Source organism: Geotrypetes seraphini, chromosome 6, assembly GCF_902459505.1.
Source record: "Geotrypetes seraphini chromosome 6, aGeoSer1.1, whole genome shotgun sequence".
Lineage (NCBI taxonomy): Eukaryota > Metazoa > Chordata > Amphibia > Gymnophiona > Dermophiidae > Geotrypetes > Geotrypetes seraphini.
In genome coordinates this window covers 141,745,722-141,769,399 of record NC_047089.1, presented here as the reverse complement: position 1 = coordinate 141,769,399, position 23,678 = coordinate 141,745,722, and the positions used below count along the sequence as shown (strand labels likewise).

The 23,678-nt window shown below is 43.7% G+C and overlaps 1 protein-coding gene across 1 annotated transcript in view; it reads left to right on the top strand.

Moving 5' to 3' along the window:
- LOC117362913 (fibrous sheath-interacting protein 2-like) overlaps nt 1-23,678 on the top strand; it is a 655,319-nt gene that overhangs the window by 278,158 nt on the left and 353,483 nt on the right. The window contains exon 5 of the mRNA XM_033950005.1: nt 4,815-4,951. Coding sequence (XP_033805896.1) covers nt 4,815-4,951 — 137 coding nt within the window. The remainder of the gene's footprint in view (nt 1-4,814; nt 4,952-23,678) is intronic.

The window sequence follows — 23,678 nt, the reverse complement described above, 5'->3', positions numbered from 1 at the left end:
GCTACAATCTACAGGATACTATGGAACAGGACCTCCGTACTTTAGAAAGTTGGTCCTCTATCTGGCAGCTGGGCTTCAATGCCAAGAAATGTAAGGTCATGCATCTCAGAAATGGAAATCCATGCAGAAATTACACCTTGAATGGAGAAACTTTGACCAAGACTATGGCAGAACGAGACTTGGGAGTGTTCATCAGTGCAGACATGAAGACTGCCAATCAAGTGGAGAAGGCTTCATCTAAGGCACGGCAGATGATGGGTTGTATCAAGAAAAGTTTCGTCAACAGGAAGCCTGAGGTCATGATGCCATTGTACAGAGCCATGGTGAGACCTCATCTAGAATACTGTGTGCAATTCTGGAGGCCACATTACCGTAAAGATGTGCTCAGAATTGAGTCGGTTCAGCGGATGGCCACCAGGATGGTCTCGGGGCTAAAAGGTCTCTCGTACGAAGAAAGACTGAACAAATTGCAGCTCTATACTCTCGAGGAGCGTAGGGAGAGGGGAGACATGATTGAGACATTTAAGTATATCACGGGACGGGTCAAGGTGGAAGATGATATCTTTCTTCTCAAAGGACCCTCGAACACAAGAGGACATCCGCTCAAACTCAGGGGAGGGAAGTTTCGTGGAGACGTCAGGAAGTACTTCTTCACGGAACGAGTGATAGAGCATTGGAACAAGCTTCCAGTACAGGTGATCGAGGCCCACAGTATCCCAGACTTCAAGAATAAATGGGATACCTATGTGGGATCACTGCGAGGGTCATACCAATGAATAGGGTCGCTAGGATATTGACTTAATAGAGCAGGTCAGTAGAATTAAGGGGGCCAGTAGACTTATAAGGGTGGGTCAATGGTGTGGGCAGACTCGATGGGCTGTAGCCCTTATCTGCCGTCATCTTTCTATGTTTCTATGTTTCTAACCTCCTCTCAAACCACCTCCAGTGGTTTGGGATCTCAATGTGGTTCTTGCTCAATTAATGAAGCCTCCTTATGAGCCAATGGCTACGGCTCATTTGAAATACCTAGTGTGACCATATGGCTCCAGAAAAAAGGGGACGGATTGAGACATCCGTGTTTTACTTCCATTGAAAGCAACCAAGATGTCTCAATCTGTTCTCCTTACTTCCATTGCTTTCAATGGAAGTAAAACCCGGATGTCTCAATCCGTCCCCTTTTTTCTGGAGCCATATGGTCACACTAGAAATACCTCACTTGGAAAGTGGTGTTTCTCATTGCCCTCACATCTGCTCGGTGAGCTGCAAGCTTTAATTGCTGATCCACCTTTCACAGTTTTCCATCATGATAAGGTAGTCCTCCATACTCATCCTAAATTCTTACCTAAAGTTGTTTCAGAAACTCATCTCAATCAATCCATCGTACTCTCGGTGAACATATCCTCATGTATATTGAACCTTCAATCCTGGGCCCACACTGTGCAGATGAAACTGAACGAATCTAAAACAAAACTTCTCTGGCTCGGCCCAAAATTGGACCAACTGCCCACCTCCATCCCACTGTCCTCTGGCCCCACTCTGCATCTTGAATATTCTAGTAAAGTTCTGGGAGTCATCATTGACTCTACACTTTCCTTCAACGACCATCTCAACTCCCTAGTAAAAAAATGTTTCTTCAGCCTTCACATGCTGAGAAAAGTGAGATCCTATTTCCATCAAAAATACTTTGCCGTCCTTGTCCAATCCACCATCCTTTCCAGACTGGACTACTGCAACTCTATCTACCTTAGCCTAACAAAGAAAAACCTTCAAAGACTCCAGCGGATTCAGAATACCGCTGCTAAGCTTATCTTCGCAAAAAGCAAATTCGACCATGTCTCACCGCTTTTATGCAAGCTCCACTGGCTTCCGATTATCTCCAGAGTCCACTTCAAATGTGCCTGCCTCACTTTCAAGATCCTACATGGTATCCTCCCTCCCTTCATTCCTCTTTCATTCCTCTAAACCCAATTCCGCCAGATCCACCCAAATGCTGAAACTTTCCTTTCCCTCTCTAAAAGGCGTTTCACTTGTAGGAAAACTAGGTTCTTCCCTCCCTTTCAGAATCACTCAGCTCTGGAACAACCTTACCTCCCCTCTTAGGAATCTGAGCTCCCTCCAACTCTTCCGTAAACATCTGAAAACCTAGTTATTCTCAAAAATGTAACTCCTCCTCCCTCTCTGGTTATTCTAGTCCTCTAAATTTTCTCTTTATTTTGCCTCTTCCCTCTGGAGTTCCTTTCTACCCTAACTCTTGTTAACCGTGTCGAGCTTTACGAATGTAGAGATGATGTGGTATACAAACCTAAGGTTTAGATTAGATTAGATTAGAATTTTTCCTAAGTCTCATTCTCATCCTGGAGAATTAGCTCTTCATACCCTGGACTGTAAATGTTCTTTGGCCTTCTTCCTGGAATGCACCAAACCACATAGATCTGTTCCTTAACTTTTTGTCTCCTTCGATCCGAACAAGTTGGGACATCCAATTTCTAAGCGTACCATCTCCAACTGGATGGCTGCTTGTATCTCTTTCTGCTATGCCCAGGCTGGACTGTATCTACAGAGTCGAGACACAGCCTACAAAGTCAGAGCCTTGGCGGCTTCAGTAGCTTTCCTCAGATCCACTCCTATTGAGGAAATTGGCAAAGCTGCCACCTGGTTCTTGGTTCATACTTTTAACTCTCGTTATTGTTGATGTTTTCTCCAGACGGAATGGCCATTTTGGCCAGAGAATGTTACAAAATTTATTCTCCCAACACTCCCACCATCCCATTCTGGTTAGCTTGGAGGTCACCCACATGTGAGAATAGGCTGCCTGCTTGTCTTGGGATAAAGCACAGTTACTTACCGTAACAGTTGTTATCCAGGGACAACAGGCAGCTATTCTCACAACCCACCCACCTCCCCTGGTTGGCTTCTTCTAGCTATCTGAACTGAGGACATGCACCCTGTGCTGGGCGGGAAGGCACTCATGCATGTGCGGTGCAGCAGACTCGAAATTTCAAAGTTTTCTACAAGCAAGTCTGCTTGTGAGGCTGTCCGCATCCGGGCTCCGTGGATGACGTCACCCACATGTGAGAATAGTTGTCTGCTGTCCCTGGATATCACCTGTTACGGTAAGTAACTGTGCTTTCCTGTCAGTGGCTGAGGCAATCAGTGCTCAGGCACTGATCAAAAAGTAAGGCTACAACATATCAGACCTGTCATCATATTTTGGCCACAAATGTGTCCCATGCGGTTAGGGAATCACTCTGCGATTATAGAGAACCGCATGGAGTGTTCATTTTAATATTAATGTGTTCGTTGTATTACATTTGCATGGCAATATCAGAGAGTGGTAGAAAACTCAGAAAAGACTATGGCAAGCCATTTTGATAATCTGCTGCTAAAATACATGCACGCTAAACCGTTTGGAACTGGTTTAGAGTTTCAAGTTTATTAAATTCAAGTTTCAAGTTTATTAAATTATTTGATTAAACGCTTTTCAGGATACAAAGCGTTTTACAAAGAAATAAAATTGGAATTCTTAAATCACAAATACATCGTAAATAAAAATAATTACTTTAAAATTAAAAACAAACTGGGGTAACAAACACATGGAACAGTAGGAAAGTAGGGAAAAGAAAAAATACAATAAAAAAATAAAAAAAATGTGTTAATCAGATTAGGTTAGAACATAAGGATGATGTGAGAAAAAGGATTTGCAAACTTAAAAATCTAAAAAAAGGGGATATATAATCAGAGTTTAATACAAAACAATGAGTATAGGAATCAACCGAAAAATAAACTTTTAGTTAAAGGCTTCTTTAAAAAGAAAACACTTTAAACTAGTTTTGAATTTAGAAGCACATTAAAGACACATTTTAGTTTTGAGAATCTTCCCCTAAGTCCAGCTTGATGGTATCCAACTGATCATAGACTGCTTCAGTTTTATACAAAAAGGATTGCAATTTCTTATCCAATGTGACTTTTACTGCTGCCATCACTTCTGCTTTTATCTCAGCTGTCCATGTGAAATTTACAGAAGAATTTGGAAGGTCTACCATCTGGAGCTTCTCTTTACCTTTGCCCTGGTTTTTGGATATCATTTTGATTGCTGACTATTCCACAGTGAAGCAGAGTTACTTTGGAAAACGATTCTGCTGTTAGTAGCATGGATGTATTCAAAGATGCCAGCACAGGTTGGAGGGTGGGGGGCAAAAGAAAAGCTGGATCTGGAGCTCAGTGCTTTAGCTGCTATTCCTTCTCTTGGTATAAAAACATTTATAAAAAAACTACAATATAAAGCAGCCAATGACAAGTATCCATATCATATCATATATTGTCATCCATCTACTTAAGCAGATCATTCTGCAATACTATCATAGTGATTTGTCAACTTTGTTATGAATATTATGGTTGCCCTAGTCCCTTAGTTTTATTAATAGAATACTAGCTGTCTGGCTCAACTTCATCACTTGTTATAGCAGGAGGTTGAGCCAGGGTAGAAATTATTCTCTGGTTCCATCTGTTGGTAGGGAGATATAACCCAAATAACCGGATTAGAAGGGAATTGGCAATAAATACAAATTTCACCTGGTTCTTGCTGTGACCATTTATTTATCAATACTTTCAAATGTACTATTCAAATTAGATTTTAATTTGAGGTTGTATGTGGATTCTGTATGACTTCTGCATCTCTTAGAAAAAAAATTATGTTCTAGTTATCTTCTTTGAGAAAAATATTGGTAGCATTTTATGTTTTTGAAGGTGTTAATGTAATAGACTTGTGATTGTGTCTGCAGAATGAAGTGACCAAATAGTTTGTTAATTTTCAGAAAATGCTTGAAAAGCAAGTTGCAAAACTGCAAGGAAAGAATCTAATTCCAGAAGGAACTAGTACACAACTGAGAGAATGGCTTCTAGAAGAAGGAAAAAAAGATTTTGAAGATAAAGAGAAGCTAGGGCGTAACAGGTATGAAGTTTAGTTTTCTAATGTATAATTTAGTTATTGATAAACCAAATTTGGGATTTAGAAGATATTAGCTGACATGTCCATCCTGCTAACAAAAAATGTTAGAGGTTCTATATATCCTAGAAAAGTTGCATGAAGCTTTGCCGTTATGCAGTACATTGTTAGCCTCCTTTCAGTATACACGAACCTAATCATCATTCATTCAATATGGCAGCTACCTTTGTGATGCCAGCAACATCTGGCATAGAATAGAGTGAGCCCACAGAAGCAATCACATTCTGAATTGAGCACGAGATAAAGGTATGGAACTATAATGGTGTATGCCAAAGTAAATGGTGTATGCCAAAGTTAAGCAGAGCTTTTCCAGTTACTTTTCATTTAAGAAGGCTTCCACTCTTGATGGGCTACTATACGACCAACAGAAATTGCTAGCATACACGGAATAAAGTCTGATTAACTGAAATTTAATAAGAAATGTACCTACTGGTATATATTAGCTGAGGAATATATCTTTAATTGAAAAGCGAGTCACAATGTTTAATTATTTATTTGTATTTGTTAAGGTACTAATCAAATAGAAAAATAAATGCATGTTTAGCGGCATACATCAGCTATGCAATCCTCATGTACAAGGTTTGCAAAAAAAAAAAATCCAAAAAACTCTGTATAGGGGAAGGAGCTAAAAGTAAGAAAATCTAAGTTCCAGAAAACTTTCTGCAATTTTTGATCAGGGTAAGGCCTGAAGAGAATTGCAGACCATGCAGTAGCTGGAGATCCAGGGAGCAAGTAATAAAATCACTAGCATTGGGATACTTTGAATGACATACTGCACAAATTAAGAGTATTCAACTGGCAAATTCATCCTTCATTAAAGAGAATACTGTTTATTTTTGAGGCAGAAAATTGAAAATCTAGAGAATAATATAAGATATTCTAATTTATGGATAATTAATTTTCCAAAGTCACTGTTTACTACACCTACCCCCTCTTCTATAAAACTGCGCTAGCAATTTCTAGCGCAGGAAACTGCACAGAATGGCTTGCGCTGCTCCTGACGCTCATAGAATTCCTATGAGCATTGGGAGCAGCGCGGGCCATTCAGCGCAGTTCCCCGCACTAGAAACTGCTAGCGCAGTTTCATAGAAGAGGATTCTAGTTTCAAATTTATCTTAATTTACTATCCCGCCCATCCGCAAAGCTATTTATTTACTTTAAAAATTTCTATCCTGCTTATATACTCGGCTGGTTACAATAGCCACATTCATAAATAAGTAAAAACATCAAATTTGTAAAATATATAATGCCACAAATCAAACACACAAAACATTAAGCACATCACTATCCAGTGTTCTCCCCAGAAATTTTTTCCAGCCATTTGGCATGAAAAAGTAGCCAGGTGGGGCGGGATGGGGAAATTTGGTGGTGGGGAAAATTAACCCTCCTCTTTTACTAAGGTGTGCTAGCGTTTTTAGCATGTGCAAGCCCCCGCGCTACGAAGGAAAACTAACACCAGCTCAATGCTGGTGTTAGCGTCAAGCATGTGGGGCAATTCTGCACGCGCTAACCGCACACTAAAACCGCTATCGCAGCTTAGTAAAAGGAGCCCTAAATGTGTACTCTTTTTATTAGTTAATTATTATTTTCCAATGCTCAATATGACTTCCTTTTTTAAGGTGTGACATTTATGCCAGAACATTTTTACTAAATTTAAGAAGTATCCAATTCTAGAAGGGAATAATTTGATATTTGCCCTCTTTCAAATGGTATAGAGCAGTGGTTCCCAACCCTGTCCTGGAGGAACACCAGGCCAATTGGGTTTTCAGGCTAGCCCTAATGAATATGCATGAAGCAAATTTGCATGCCTATCACTTCCATCATATGCAAATCTCTCTCATGCATATTCATTAGGGCTAGCCTGAAAACCCGAGTGGCCTGGTATTCCTCCAGGACAGGGTTGGGAATCACTGGTATAGAGGTTTAAAAAAGGGAAATGCATTAATGAAGTCATTAGGCTCAATATAGCCATTTATTTCTGCATGAATTTAAACAACTAAAAAAAAAGATAAATATAGCACATCTAGTCATACAAGAAATGGCTCTACAGCACCTCTAATAATGTTTTGATCACTAGGTTCCTTCCTGAGATCTCACTGAGGATATGAAATAGATGCTATCCCCACTTCCAGACCTCTTCCACATAATTTATGGAGAGGTGTTACTGAGCCTTGAAGGAGACCTGTGTGATTGATCTTTATCTGCTATTTTTTATTTTGCTGTAGTGTATATATAAACTGTTTTACCCTAGCTCTCACTTCAATCACACAGGTCTCCTTCAAGGCTCAGTAACACCTCTCGAGAGAACTCTTGAGAGAACGTGAACTCTCAGGCCTTGTCCTGGCGAAACCGTTGGTGTCCTGGCGAAACCGTTGGCTGAGCTATTCAATCTCTCCCTAAGTAAGGGGAAAGTTCCCCTGGACTGGAAATTAGCTAATGTTGTTCCTCTGCATAAAAAGGGTTGCAGGGCAGAGGCTGCGAATTATAGACCGGTGAGTCTCACATCAATAGTGTGCAAACTCATGGAAACACTAATTAAAAGCAAATTGGACACGATCTTGAATGAAGGGAATCTTCGGGATCCCAGTCAGCATGGATTCAACAAGGGTAGGTCCTGCTAATCCAATCTCATCAGCTTCTTTGACTGGGTAACAAGAAAGTTGGACTTGGGAGAGTCTTTGGACGTCGTGTACCTGGACTTTAGTAAAGCTTTTGACAGTGTCCCACACCGCAGGCTGCTAAGCAAGATGGAATCGATGGAGTTAGGAGAGACACTAACTGCATGGGTCAATGATTGGCTGAGTGGCAGACTTCAGAGGGTGGTGGTTAATGGTACCCTCTCTAAAACATCGGAGGTGACCAGTGGAGTGCCGCAGGGCTCGGTCCTGGGGATCATAGGGGATCTGACTCAAGGGCTTCAAGGTAAAATAACACTATTCGCCGATGACGCCAAACTATGTAATATAGTAAGTGAATGCAGTTTACAGAATTATATGGCGCAGGACCTGCTTACATTGGAAAGTTGGTCCTCAACCTGGCAGCTAGGCTTCAATGCTAAGAAATGTAAGGTCATGCACCTCGGAAGCGGAAATCCATGCAGGACGTACTTCTTGAATGGAGAAACTTTAACTAGGACTTCAGCAGAACGAGATTTAGGAGTAATCATCAGTGCAGACATGAAAACTGCCAATCAAGTGGAGAAGGCTTCATCTAAGGCAAGGCAGATATTGGGTTGTATCAATAGAAGTTTCGTCAGCCGAAAGCCTGAAGTCATAATGCTGTTGTACAGGGCCATGGTGAGACCTCATCTGGAGTACTGTGTGCAATTCTGGAGGCCACATTACAGTAAAGATGTGCGCAGAATTGAATCAGTTCAACGGACGGCCACTAGGATGATCTCGGGGCTCAAGGGTCTCTCGTACGAAGAGAGACTGAACAAATTGCAGCTCTACACTCTCGAGGAACGTAGGGAGAGGGGAGACATGATCGAAACATTTAAGTACCTCACGGGACGTGTCGAAGTGGAAGATGATATTTTCTTTCTCAAGGGACCCTCGGCCACAAGAGGGCACCCGCTCAAACTCAGGGGCGGAAAATTTCATGGCGACACCAGAAAGTATTTCTTCACAGAGAGAGTGGTTGATCATTGGAACCAGCTTCCAGTGCAGGTGATCGAGGCAGACAGCGTGCCAGACTTTAAGAATAAATGGGATACCTATGTGGGATCCCTACGAGGGTCAAGATAAGGGAATTGGGTCATTAGGGCATAGACAGGGGTGGGTAAGCAGAGTGGGCAGACTTGATGGGCTGTAGCCCTTTTCTGCCGTCATCTTCTATGTTTCTATGCTCAAGGCCCAGCACAGGAGGCAGATCTTCGGGCACCGGCACCAATGCACAGGACATGCTAGTGCCGGTGCCGGTGCGGAGGCTACACTAAAGTAAGAAGAGGGTTCGGGTGGGTTGGGGGACCACAGGTTGCGGCGGGGGGGGGGGGCCTGATGGCGGCGGGGGGAGGGGGGTACCGGATCGCAGGGGGAGGATGCCGGTTCGTGGGGGGGGGGGGGAGCAGCGCTGCTGACCTCGGGGGGGGGAACCTATCAAAGCGAGTTTCCATTATTTCCTATGGGGAAACTCGCTTTGATAAATGAGCATTTTGGATTACGAGCATGCTCCTTGAATGGATTATGCTTGTAATCCAAGGTACCACTGTATATCAATTTTATCAATTAGGCGGATAGCTGAAAGTGGTTCACAGGAGCAATTAACTTAACTTAAGTTGTTACTAACTCTCCTTCAAGACGCCCGGCTAAAAGGCCCTAGGGAGAATACTGACTATCATTTCAAATTCAATCTTCATGGGAAAGGCTGTTATTCTTTCTTCCTTTATAATAAAGCTGTTATAAATAGATGGGACTTGAATGATTTTTTTGAAGGATTTAAAATCTGCACATAATCTTAATGAACCCTATATCGCATTCCACAGCCTTGGACCTACCACAGAAATTTCTGCCGTTTGTTTTTCTATAGAGTACATCATGAGTATTTTCCAGTGTCAGAACTAATTTCCGATTGTGATCTTAAAGTGTTTTGTCATATATTTTCTCAAAGCTTGGATCAAATACCATAGTGCTTCTCTGTATAGTATGTGATATATTACAGTATTTTCAAAATTTTGTACTCAGTACAGAATTCAATGATGTTTTTCCAATACCGGGGTTGTATGATCAAAAGGAGACACCCCAGTAATTAACCTCACAGCCGTGTTCCGTATCACTTGCAAGGCATGTATCCTAGCTTTTGTAATACCTAAGAACAATATATTGCAGAAATCTATGTTGGAAATGACAAGACTTTGGCTCATTATTTGAAAATCTAATGCTGATAGCATTGGTCTCACTCTTGAAAGTATCCTCATCTGCATAAATGAACATTTAATAACATGCATAAAGTGATTTTGTATTGTTAAATGACTATCTAAGTAGACACACAGCAGTCTCATGACAAAACTGTCAGTTTCACATTCTGTATTTCTATATCTTGCAATTGCAATAAATAGTCTCAGGTGTCAGGTGCATTTAGACCTGCTTTCCCAGGGTCCAATATGCATGGAGGACTCGGATTGCTTTGCTCTTGCGGCATGGCTATGGAACTTGAAGCGTTAGTGAGTACAGATGTAGTTCTTACCACCTTTCTTAAGTCTAAGATGTCGACACAGTTTCTAACTCTGCTATGCTGTGGTGAACCTTCCAGCATTGGTTCATCTAAGATTGTGTGGAGACGGTTTTAGCTCTGGTTTTGGTGGTGTTAGCCTTTCCTCAGGCTGACCTTGCCTAAGGGCTTTTCCATGGCTTCGCTTTGGGTCCAGATCAACCAGTTCTCTTGTTTCAAGGCTCCTTATATTAGACCACCAATCAAGCCACAATTTCCTTCATGGGATCTTAGCATGGTTCTCGGAGAACATAAGAATTGCCATCTCTGGATCAGACCCTGGGTCCATCAAGTCCGGTGATCCGCAAACACGGAGGCTCCGCCAGGTGTACCCTGGCATAGTTTTAGTCCCCATATCACTGTATGCTTCTCAAGGGAGATGTGCATCTAGTTTACCCTTAAATCCTAGAACGGTAGATTCTGCAATTACTTCCTCTGGATGAGCATTCCAGGTGTCCACCACTCGCTGCGTGAAACAGAACTTCCTGATATTCGTCCTGGACCTGTCCCCCCTCAGCTTTAGTTTATGTCCTCTTGTCCATGTCACACTGGACATTGTAAATAACTGCTTTCCCTGCTCCATTTTGTCGAATCCTTTCAGTATTTTGAAAGTCTCGATCAGATCCCCTCGCAGTCTCCTCTTCTCAAGGGAGAACAACCCCAGTCTCCTAAGTCGTTCCTCGTAGTCCAGATTCTCCATACCTTTCACTAGCTTCGTTGCTCGTCTCTTTACCCTCTCTAGCAGTTTTATATCCTTCTTTAGATATGGAGACCAATACTGGACGCAGTATTCCAGGTGTGGTCTGACCATGGCTCTGTAGAGCGGTATTATAACTTTCTCTGATCTACTCGTAATTCCCTTCTTTATCATGCCTAGCATTCTATTTGCTTTCTTCGCTGCTGCTGCTGCTGCACATTGTGCCGACGGTTTCAGAATCCTATCTATCAGTACACCTTCCTGTTTGGTCTTTCCCAGAGTTACACCTTACATACTATACTTGTGATCTTTATTTTTTCTGCCTAAATGCATCACTTTGCATTTTTCCACATTAAAATTCATCGGCCATTTATCTGCCCACTTCTCCAATTGATTCAAGTCGCTCTGGAGTACCTCGCTGTCCTGCGATCTGATTGGACGGCATAGCTTTGTGTCTGCAAACTTGATGATTTCATTGGATGTTCCTTCTTCCAGGCCATTTATGAAAATATTAAATAAGATGGGTCCAAGAACTGAGCCCTGGGGTACACTGCTAGTCACTTTTACCCATTCTGAGAACTTCCCATTTATGCCCCTCTCTGTTTTCTGTTCTCTAGCCATTTGCCTATCCATCTTAGTATATCTCCCTCTATTCCATGGCCTTGTAATTTCCTGAGAAGTCTTACATGTGGAACCTTGTCGAACGCTTTCTGAAAGTCCAAGTATACAATATCCACCAGTTCTCCACTATCAATTTGTCTGTTCACTGTCTCAAAAAATTGAAGTAGGTTCGTCAAACATGATTTCCCTTTCCTGAAGCCATGTTGACTGGCTCTCATCAGGTCGTGTATGTCTAGGTGCCGGACTATGCTATCTTTGATCAGCGCCTCAACCATAAATTCCTAGAGGCAATAAGGGACTTTAAACTGATAACAAGGGGAAAGCCGATAGTCGATCTGACCTCGACACATCGGACCACAGTATCGAGCAAGGATACTGAAGCAGGAAATGGCGACAGTGGACTAGAGACAGATTGGACACTTTATGATCATAAACCCAAAGATGCAGTACAGGGACCCGTGAGGCAAATAGAGCTAAAGAGCAAGACAAGGAGGAAACAGCCGGAACCAGAAGGCTATCAAAGAACAAAGAAGTGGGCAGAGGATGGGATAGACACACCGCAGGAGGCAGCCCGTGGGGAGACCAGCAGGAGCATCAAATCAAGAGTAGATCCAAAAGGAAAGGTAACAAACCGGGACTTAAATTTTTCATACGCTGACAGGTTAAAAATGCTGGGGCTGTTCTCCCTGGAGAAGAGGAGACTTAGAGGGGACATGATAGAAACCTTCAAAATCCTAAAGGGCATAGAGAAAGTAAATAAGGACAGATTCTTCAAACTATATACAAATGCTAGGAGCCTAAGGACTAAAATGGGGGAGCTAGAAGTTATAGCCAGAAATAAGACCTAGACATAATAGGAATCACAGAGACATGGTGGTCAGAGGACAACAAATGGGATGTGGCCCTACAGGGGTACAAACTCTACAGGAGGGACAGGGCACACAAGAAGGGAGGAGGAATAGCACTGTACATAAAGGACTCCATTCCTTCATCCAGAACAGAAACACCAATAAGGGCAGACAGTCTGGAGTCACTATGGGTTAAGCTGACAGGAGGGGAAGGAGCTGACATCAAGTTAGGACTGTACTATCGCCCACCAGGACAGCCAGAAGCAAACGACCTGGACCTGGAGGCCGAACTGAGGCAGGTGTGCAAAAGTGGAAGGGTGGTGGTTATGGGGGATTTCAACTATCCGGGAATAGACTGGGACATTGGGCACTCAAATTGCACAAGAGAAACTAAATTCCTAGAGGCAATAAGGGACTGTTTCATGGAGCAGCTGGTCACGGAACCAACGCGAGGGGATGCCACTCTGGACCTAATCCTCAACGGGCTAGAGGGACCCGCAAAGGAAGTGGTGGTACTAGCACCATTAGGGAACAGCGATCACAACATGATCCAGTACAAATTAAACATGGGAACATCAAAAGTGAAAAGAACCACAACGACAGCACTCAACTTCAGAAAAGGAAACTACGAAGCCATGAGGAAAATGGTAGGAAAAAAGCTCAGCAACAGCTCAGGGAAGGTGAAGACCGTAAAGGAAGCCTGGACACTGCTTAAAGGCACAGTGCTCGAGGCACAAGACCTGTGCGTCCCAAGGTTTAGGAAAGGGTGCAAAAAAAATTGAACTAGAAACCCAGCGTGGATAACAACTGCAGTTAAAAAGGCGATAAGCGACAAGAAATCATCCTTCAAGAAATGGAAAAAGGATCCAACAAAGGAAAACCAGGAAGAGCACAAAAGACACCAGAAAAAATGCCATCGAGAGGTCAGGAAAGCAAAGAGTGAATATGAGGAAAAACTGGCAGGAGAAGCAAGAAACTTCAAACCCTTCTTCAGGTATGTAAAAGGGAAACAACCAGCCAGAGAGGAAGTGGGACCACTGGACGACGGAGACAGGAAAGGAGCAATAAAGGAGGAAAAAGAGATAGCTGACAGGTTAAACAAATTCTTCACGTCAGTCTTCACCAGAGAGGACACATCCAATATCCCAGAACCCGAGGTGATTATAAACGGAGAACACGACGAAAGGCTGGTATAACTAGAGGTAAGCAAAGAGGATGTCCTCAGACAGATAGACAGACTGAAGAGTGACAAATCACCGGGCCCGGACGGCATCCACCCTAGGGTGCTAAAAGAACTGAGAAATGAAATAGCAGAGACACTTCACCAAATATGTAACCTCTCCCTAAAAACTGGGGAGATCCCAGAGGACTGGAAAATAGCAAATGTCACGCCCATCTTTAAGAAGGGATCAAGGGGTGACCCGGGAAACTACAGGCCTGTGAGCTTGACCTCGGTTCCGGGAAAGATGATGGAAGCAATGATAAAGGACACAATCTGCGAACACATAGAAAACAATGGACAACTGAAGGCTAGCCAGCATGGCTTCTGCAAGGGAAGGTCGTGCCTCACGAACTTGCTGTACTTCTTTGAGGGAATAAACAGCCAGATGGATAAGGGGGAATCCATAGACATTATTTACCTTGACTTCCAAAAAGCCTTCGACAAGGTACCCCACGAGCGGCTACTTAAAAAGCTGTGGAACCACGGGGTACAAGGGGATATCTATCGATGGATCAAACACTGGTTGGCAGGCAGGAAACAGAGGGTTGGAATAAAGGGCCAATACTCAGACTGGCAATGGGTCACGAGCGGAGTTCCACAGGGGTCGGTGCTGGGACCTCTACTGTTCAATATATTTATTAATGATCTGGAGACGGGGTCAAAATGTGAGGTTATCAAATTTGCTGATGACACCAAACTCTACAGCAGGGTTAGAAACACGGAAGACTGTGAAGACCTGCAAAGGGACCTAACGAGACTGGAAGACTGGGCAAAAAAGTGGCAAATGAATTTTAACTTAGAGAAATGCAAGATCATGCATGTAGGGAAAAAGAACCCAATGTTCAGCTACAAAATGGGGGGAACACTGCTAGGGGTGAGTAACCTTGAAAGGGACCTGGGGGTGATGGTCGACACATCACTGAAACCATTGGCGCAGTGTGCGACAGCTTCAAAGAAAGCAAACAAAATGCTGGGCATCATCAAAAAAGGTATCACGACCAGGACGAAGGAGGTCATCATGCCACTGTGTCGCGCAATGGTGCGCCTGCATCTGGAGTACTGTGTTCAATACTGGTCATCATACCTCAAGAAGGACATGGCGGTACTCGAGGGAGTGCAGAGGAGGGCGACTAAACTGATAAAAGGTATGGAAAATTTTTCATACGCTGACAGGTTAAAAATGCTGGGGCTGTTCTCCCTGGAGAAGAGGAGACTTAGAGGGGACATGATAGAAACCTTCAAAATCCTAAAGGGCATAGAGAAAGTAAATAAGGACAGATTCTTCAAACTGTGGGGAGCCACAAGCACTAGGGGGCACTCAGAGAAATTGAAAGGGGAGAGGTTTAGAACAAATGCTAGGAAGTTCTTTTTTACCCAGAGGGTGGTGGACACATGGAACGCACTTCCGGAGGAAGTGATAGGCCAGAACTCGGTACAGGGGTTCAAGGAAGGTTTGGATAAATTTCTGGAGGATAAGGGGATAGAGGGGTACAGATAGAACTTGAGGTAGTTTATAGAAGTGGTCAGAAACCACTTCACAGGTCGCGGACCTGATGGGCCACCGCGGGAGCGGACCGCTGGGCGAGATGGACCTCTGGTCTGACCCAGTGGAGGCAACTTCTTATGTTCTTATCTTTCCAGGGACAGACGTGAGACTTACAGGTCTGTAGTTGCCTGGCACTCCTCTCAATCCTTTTTTAAATATCGGCGTGCCGTTCGCTATCTTCCAGTAGTCCGGTACCTTTCCTGCTTTGATTGACAGGTTCCCACTATCAACAGGGACAATGTAACAAAAGAGAGTCAGAAAAGATACTGTGTAAACAAAAACAAACCGACTCTATAATGGTAACTTAAACCATGAGGAGGACCCGTTGTGCTAAAATACAGCTCAGAGGTATAAAACTCTAAAGAGGAGGAGATAACCCCCTCTTAGGAAAAAGAGTTTATTTTCCAATCATTGCTTCATAACAAACGAGTCCAACTCAAAGGTTTGAATAATTGTAAAGTATATATGTCTCACTAATAGTGCAATATGCATTCAAAAACGTTTTTCAAAAAATAATCAGAATTTCTGCATTCAGGTAAGCACTAAAAACTTTGCATTCATATAGTAAATTCTCAAAAAAAGATACTTGTCAGGGTCCCGACGTGGCCCCGTTTCGGTGTCTACTTCAGGAGACCCCGTCTGGCTGATTAGCTTGCTTACAAATTGACAACCATGTAACATTTAAATGGAACGTCGGGACCCTGACAAGTATCTTTTTTTGAGAATTTACTATATGAATGCAAAGTTTTTAGTGCTTACCTGAATGCAGAAATTCTGATTATTTTTTGAAAAACGTTTTTGAATGCATATTGCACTATTAGTGAGACATATATACTTTACAATTATTCAAACCTTTGAGTTGGACTCGTTTGTTATGAAGCAATGATTGGAAAATAAACTCTTTTTCCTAAGAGGGGGTTATCTCCTCCTCTTTAGAGTTTTATACCTCTGAGCTGTATTTTAGCACAACGGGTCCTCCTCATGGTTTAAGTTACCATTGATTGACAGGTTGGCAGGTTTTTGCAATAGTTCTCCGATTTCAAATTTCAGTTTTTTTAGGACTCTCGGATGATCCAGGAGATTTATCACTTTTAAGTTTGTCGATCTGATGGTAAATCTAGTTCAAGTCCACTTCTACTGTGGTGAGGCTGTCCTGTACGACTCCCTTGAACACTTTCACTGTGTCAAGTATTGCTGCGGTGTCTTCCTTTGTAAAGACAGACGCAAAGAAGGAATTCAGTCTGTCTGCAATTTTTGTCATCCTTGACGCAACCTTTTCCTCCCAGGTCGTCTGTTTGAGCCTCTGGTTGAAGCATCTCTCTTAGACTTGACACCTCAGGCAGTGTTCCTGGTTGCAGTTTCCTCAGCAGCATAGCGAGTTCTGGAACTCCAGGCTCTTTCTGGTAGAGAGCCTTTCCTTGGAATTTCGGAGACAGGAGTTTCCTTGCATGGCTTCTTCCCTTATGCCAAAGGTAGTTTTGGCATTTCATGTAAATCAGGAGGTCCATTTGCCTGTATTTACAACTATGGGTTTTAGGTAGCAGGACCACATTTTGATGACACTGGACATAGGAAGAGTTGCTTCTTTGGTATCTAGAGGTTATCAACGGTTTGTGCTTATTCATTCTTCCAAGCATTGCATGCCTGCTTTCAGGGCCACGATCCCCAGATGGATCCATCAGGCCATTTCCTTGGCCTACATCGTCTGTGGCGAACAGTCCCCGGTTTTCCATCAAGATGCATTCGACCAGAATTGTAGCTTCGTCATGGGCCAAGGCTCGTGCAGTCTTCCCAGTGGAAATTTATAGAGTAGCAGGTTGGTCCACTCAAGAGAATGTCACGGGAAAAAAAATGTATCACTGTTCCTGCCCCGTCCCTGTGAGCTTGTCCCTGTCTCTACCCCGTCCCGGTGAGCTCGGTCCCCATCCCTGCCCTGTCCCCACAAGCTCGTTCCCCGTCCCTGCCCTGTCGCCGCGAGCTCAGTCCCCATCTCCGCCTTGCAAACTGTCAGATCCCATCCGCAGAAGCCTCAAATAGTTTTGATTTTAATCATCAACGCTATGTAACCACCTTCTATAACATGAATATGTTGTTACTCTCCATCCGCTGTAACTTGAATCTGTTGTTATGTAACATCTTCTGTAATCTTGAATGTACTGTAATTCTCTACGGTAACCTGTAATTTACTCTTCTCCTGTAATGCAATTCTACTGGAAATGCCCAGATATCTTCTATATTGTAATCCGCCTAGAACCGCAAGGCACAGGCGGAATAGAAATCTCTAATGTAATGTAATAGTAATGTAATTTTATACTGAACTTATTTTATTAAAATATTAAAAAAGACAATATTCTGTATAATTGTCATTTTATAAACATAAATAATACAGAGCAAGGATCAACAAAACCCCTGTCTCCCCTCCCTTTCACAAATATCCCCTCCACTATTGTGAAAACTGAACAAACCAAATTACTACAGAATGCTACATAGAAAAATCAAGCTAACAGAATACTTCAGTCACACATGGCAGGAATAGTATTACGGGAGTGCAACTAGGTCAACTGCCCCCTAGTCAGAGAGAGAGCCCTAAGACAGCTGGAAGCTAAAGAAGCACAGCCTGGACTTTGCTGTCCCCAGTTATGTTAATACCAGCTCTAGTAGGATACATATTTCCAATCTGAAATATTCTAATTACAAAATATAAAATAAACTTATTTTTTTACCCTTTGTTGTCTGGTAACTTTATTCTTCAAATCACATTGGTCTTAGGGTTTAGTTTTGGGTTCCTTCTGTCTTCCTCATGGCATGGCTGGCTCTTGAAGGTAAAATAGGCGCAAGAGGAGCTGGGGAGGAGATGCCGAGTCTGACATGGGCACAAAGCTTTTTTTTTTTTTTTGTACTTTATATACTTTATTGATTTTTGTTACTAAAGATAACAAAATACAGGAAAATTAAACAGTGTTATACATAAAACAAAATCTAATCAGGCAAAAAAAATATCAATTCCAGTCCCCATTAGTGGAGCCAAATTCTACTTCACTTTAGTTATATAAAGGAAAGAAAAAAATATAAAATAGAGTATTCCTGGCAGGCAAATTAGGCCTCAATTAAATATGTCACTTTATCTTCAACCAAATTAGTATCTGAAACCTTGTGAATAGATTTATCTTTCAAGAAATTCTCCAACTGTAATGGATCTACAAAAACAAATTTATCAATCACATATGTTACAAGGCACTTACACGGAAATTTTAGGAAGAATGCAGCTCCCACAGCTAAGATCGGGTCTAAGCTGTAGAAATTGCCTTCTCCTAAATTGCATCTGTTTGGACACATCCGGGAAAATATTCAATTGTTGTCAACAGAACAGTGCTTTCTTATTCACAAAGTACAATTTAAGAATTTGTTGTTTTTTCTTCTCCAATTTAAAAGTTACCAATAAAGTAGCATGCTTAGTTATCAAATCTTTGGAAGATTCCAAAAATTGGGAGATGTTCAAACTATCTGATGACACGAATCTATCATTTTCCCCTTCTTACTTTGTTTCTTTGGAACTCCTAGGAATATAATATAGATTATCCGATACAAAAGTATCCACCTAAGGGTATTGTAAAATATTCTTTAGGTACATTCTTAGGAGTTCCAAGGGTGCCAGATAGTGTGAGATAGGAAAGTTGAAGAATCTAAAATTCTTTTGTCTCATTAGGTTCTCTGTTTTCTCCATTTGTGTATGAAGCAAAGTACTATCCTTAATATTAGCCATAGCTGTTTGCTGTAAAGTATTAGCTGTACCTTCCAATTTTTCTACCCTATTTTCCAAAGACTTTATCTGAGATTGTTGCTCATTTACTTTAACAGTTATATCTGAGGAGAATTAACATAAATTAGACAGTAGCCTGTAATGAGGACTCAATCCTATTGACCACAAGCCAGACATCGTTCAAAGTAATTACTTTGTCTTTAGGAAGGACTTCCTTATTAGACGCCGGTACCATTTGAACCGGAGTCAAAGGATGTGCTTCTAAGGACTTAGCACCTTCCTAAGATGAATCCATAATGTCTGTTGGATGAGGGAATTGTAAGAGAGAATATGATGATTCCCCAATCTTAGGAGAATTGACTAAACTCTCAGAGGAATTAAGTATTGGTTGAATAGGAGGTGACGGTTCCCCAGAGGAGAGAGACATAGTATGGGATGACATGATTACCTTGTCTTCCATCAATGGTGAGAATAGGGGTTGAAGATGTCTGTCCATTGGTCCTGAGGTCAGCTGAGATGGCACAATTTTAGCTTTCCTCTTCCCCATAATGAAGCACAACGTTAATCCCCTGGATTCTACTTCTCGTGGCTTCAAAGGGGCTCATAAGGGGTGTGACCTGCCCCTTTGGACACGCGACAATGGGCCGCGTACCGCGGCTCACAGCTGATTAAATACTCTCCACTGGGTAGCTTAGGTGGCTGCGGGGAAGCCTGCCCGATCTCCCACTACTTCGGTAGTAGCTCAATCGCTCACGGCTCACAGCTGATTAAATACTCTCCACTGGGTAGCTTAGGTGGCTGTGGGGAAGCCTGCCCACTGCTCCCAATGCTCTGCGCAAATTTTTTTTACCGCAGGAGCAAGATTTTTCACCACTCCCACGGGGCGGTTAAAGGTCTTATCCCCGTTCCCGCAGGGCGGTGAAAGGTCTTGTCCCCCATTCCAGTTGCAAATGTCTCCATTCCTGTGGATTTACTGCGGTGACCACAGTTTACAGCGGTAAGCGGTCCCCATGTCATTCTCTAGTCCATGCTATGCACATTTAACAAGTTTTGCAGGGTAGACGTTGCGGCATGTGAGGATTCTGCCTTTGGTTCCTCCATGTCAGCCCTGGATTTTTGGGATTGCTTTTGAATATGCCGTTTGTCTAGAATGACATACTTATTGCACTGGAAAAAGAGTTATCCCAGGACAAGCAGGCAGGTATTCTCACATATGGGTGACGTCATCCGACGGAGCCCCGATTCAGATGCCTCCAAGCAGACTTGCTTGAAGAAACTAGAAGTTTCGAGTCGCCCGTACCGCGCATGCACAAGTGCCTTCCTGCCCAGTGCATAGGGAGCGTCTCCTCAGTTCTTAGTTTTCCGCGGAGCCGAGAAGTCCATCTTTTTGGCTCTCTCCGGTAACTTTGTCGTTCGTGCCTTCTCACTGCGGTTTGTGTTTTCTTTTCTCACGAATCGCTGTGTTACTCGTTTTCTTTCTTTAAAAAAAGAAAAAATTTACTTCCATCTGCTCGTCCGGTACAGGCCGCTCGGCCACAGCCCGCAAGCTTCGACTTTGCGTCGGCTGTTTTTTCGTCTATGCCCCGACCTGTTATCGGTTTTAAACGGTGTAGCAAGTGCAAGCGCATGATATCTCTTATGGACCCTCACTGATGCTGTCTCAAGTGCCTCGGGCCGAAACATCATCCTACCTCGTGCCTGCCTTACCAAAGACTTAAGCCTCATGCTTTTAAGAATCGTTGCTTCCTGGTGGATAGCCTCTTCGACATGGAGTCTTCTGCTCTCTCGGCATCGAAGGTGTCTTTGGCATCGGCCCCGGTCGACACCTCTCCTTCTACTGCTTCCACCTCGAGCCTCATCAGACCTTCGTCTTTTGGAGCGGCTCTTGCTTCGACGTCCTCGGCTGCCATATCTTCTCCTGTCTCCCCAGGTCAGATAGCTCAGCCCTCAGTTCCGCCAGTGGTGATTAAAGTTCCGAAGCCTTCCAAGTCGAAACACTCTCATCCCACTGTGCGAGAACCTCCAGCCAAGGCAGGTGGGCCGGTTTCAGACGCGGTACCCTCCTTGCCGGCTGTGCCCCAGACCTCTTTGGAGAAGCATATTCTTAAGGTCCTCACTACCATAGGGCCTACACTGCTCACTCTGCTTTAGCCTGGGCATACAGAAGTCTCCCGCGAGGTCGAGCTGCCTGTGCCCCGGTCTGATCCGCCACACTCGATGGAGGGAGCAGAGTCTCTGCGAGTGTCTAGTCGGGCTTCCAAGCATGAAACGCATAGAGCAGAGTCTGTGCAAGTGCATCGACAGGATACCTCCCATATTACCAAGGGAGTCCAGTCCTCGAAGTTGCTTCAAGGCTCCTCCACGCCTATTGATCTTCGATCTACTGCGTCCGAGGCCACCTCTGCTCGATTTTTGAGATCCAGCTCGAGACACACTTCTCGACATCATTCAAGGCCTTCTTCGAGGCATTCATCGAGACATCATGCCTCCAAGCCTCGGTCTTCTCCGGCCTTGACCAGACCTCCAACTCCTCGTTCCAAGTCTCCGATGCCGGCTCTCGAGGATATCCCGATGTCCTGTGCCTCGTCCAAATCTCCAGGTTCCTTCGTCTCGTGGTTTCCTGCCGAGGCCCCCTCTTCTTCGACTCCAGCTGCCTCAACATCCTCGAGCCCTTCTCGAAGCCGTGCAACTGCAGACCAGCTATCCTTTGCTTCTATTTTGAGATAGATGGCTGGAGACTTGAGCGTTCCACTAGACACTGGCTCTAAGTACTCTAAAGAATACCACGAGGTCATGCACTTTCCTCAACCTCCGGCTGAGTCTCTCAAGCTGCCACTACACAAGCTTCTTGATCAGACTTTTACTCGATGCATGGAGACCCCCTTTTCCATTCCAGCGGTTCCAGGAAAGTTGGATGCCAGATATAAAACGGTGCATCATAAAGGTTTTGACAATTCCCAATTGTCACATCAATCCTTACTCGTGGAATCATCTTTAAAGAGATCCCATCCCTCGAGAGTCTATGCCACTGTTCCTCCTGGCCGAGAGGGAAAGACCATGGATAAATTTGGACGTCGCATTTACCAAAATGCTATGATGTCTTCGAGGGTCCTCAATTATAATTTTTATTTTATTACTTATTTTGAGTTTCTTTTGTCCTTTCTGCCAAAGTTTGTGGGTTACTTGGATGATAGCATGCATTTCGAATTTCAAGAAGTCCTTGCTTCTTTCTCTCTGCTGCGTATCCATCTCCTACAGTCTTCATATTATGCCTTTGAGCTCTCGGCCCGAGCAGCGGCTTGCTCTGTGGCCATGCGTCGTCTAGCCTGGCTTCGCACCATCGACATGGACTCTAATCTCCAGGACCGCCTTGCCAACATTCCTTTTTGATTAGTCCATCGAGGCAGCCACCAAAAAGTTGTCTGACCATGCTAAATCCTTTGCCTCCATCGTCAGACCAAAGCATAAGCCAGCTCCTTCTAGACCTACACGCCCTCCTGTCATCTACCAGAGGCGTTTTCTTCCAAAGCCGGCGCCTTACACTTGCCCTCCTTTAAAGAAACAACCACCTCAGAAGCAACAGAAGCCTCAACCTTCTGTTCCACCTAAGGCTTCTCAGCCTTTTTGACTGTTTACTCCAGAGCATAACATCCATCGTTCTGTCTCTGACACCTTTTCCACCTATAGGAGGTCGTCTCCATCTTTTTTTTACGACAGATGGACGATCATAACATCAGACTTCTGGGTCCTTTCCATTATCACAGAAGGATACTCTCTCCATTTCCATCAGGTTCCAACAGAGCTTCCTCCAAGAGAGTATCCTTCCAGTGCATCCCAGACCGCCCTTCTTCTTCAGGAAGCTCAAGCTCTGCTTCGTCTCCACGCCATCGAACCAGTTCCCTTGAAACGGCAGGGGTTTTTACTCCCGTTACTTCCTTGTTCTGAAGAAGACGGGCGATCTGCGACCCATTCTGGATCTCAGGGCTCTCAACAAATTTTTAGTCAAAGAAAAGTTTTGAATGTTGTCCCTGGCATCTCTCTATCCCCTTCTCGAGCAGAACGATTGGTTATGCTCTCTGGATCTCAAGGAGGCTTATTCTCACATCCCTATTCATCATGCCTCCCGTCAGTATCTCAGATTTCAGATGGGGAATCTGCATTTTCAGTACAGAGTACTACCCTTTGGCCTGGCCTCGTCTCCCAGAGTGTTCACCAAGTGCCTGGTAGTGGTAGCAGCAGCTCTAAGGAATCATGGTCTTCAGGTATTTCCCTAACTCGACGACTGGCTCATCAAAGATTCCAAATCTCAAGGGGTTATTGTAGCGACCCAACGGACTACCTGGTTCCTACAGAGTTTGGGATTCAAAATCAACTTTCCCAAGTCTCAGCTTCAACCCTCTCAAAATCTACAATTCATTGGAGCTGTTCTGGACACTGTCCAACTCAGAGCATTCCTTCCACAACAATGTCTGGAAACTCTACTTCATCTCTGTCACACAGTGTCCTCTCGCTCTTCCATCTCTGCGAGACACATGATGATACTTCTGGGTCACATGGCCTCTACAGTACACGTGACTCCTTTTGCCAGACTTCACCTCAGAATTCCTCGGTGAACTCTGGCATCTCAATGGACTCAGGTTTGCGATCCTCTTTCTCGCCACATCTCAGTCACTCCTTCATTGAAGCAGTCTCTCCATTGGTGGATGCTCTCTTCCAGTCTCTCCAGAGGCTTGCTTTTCATATGCCCCCTCATCTGAAGGTCCTCACGACA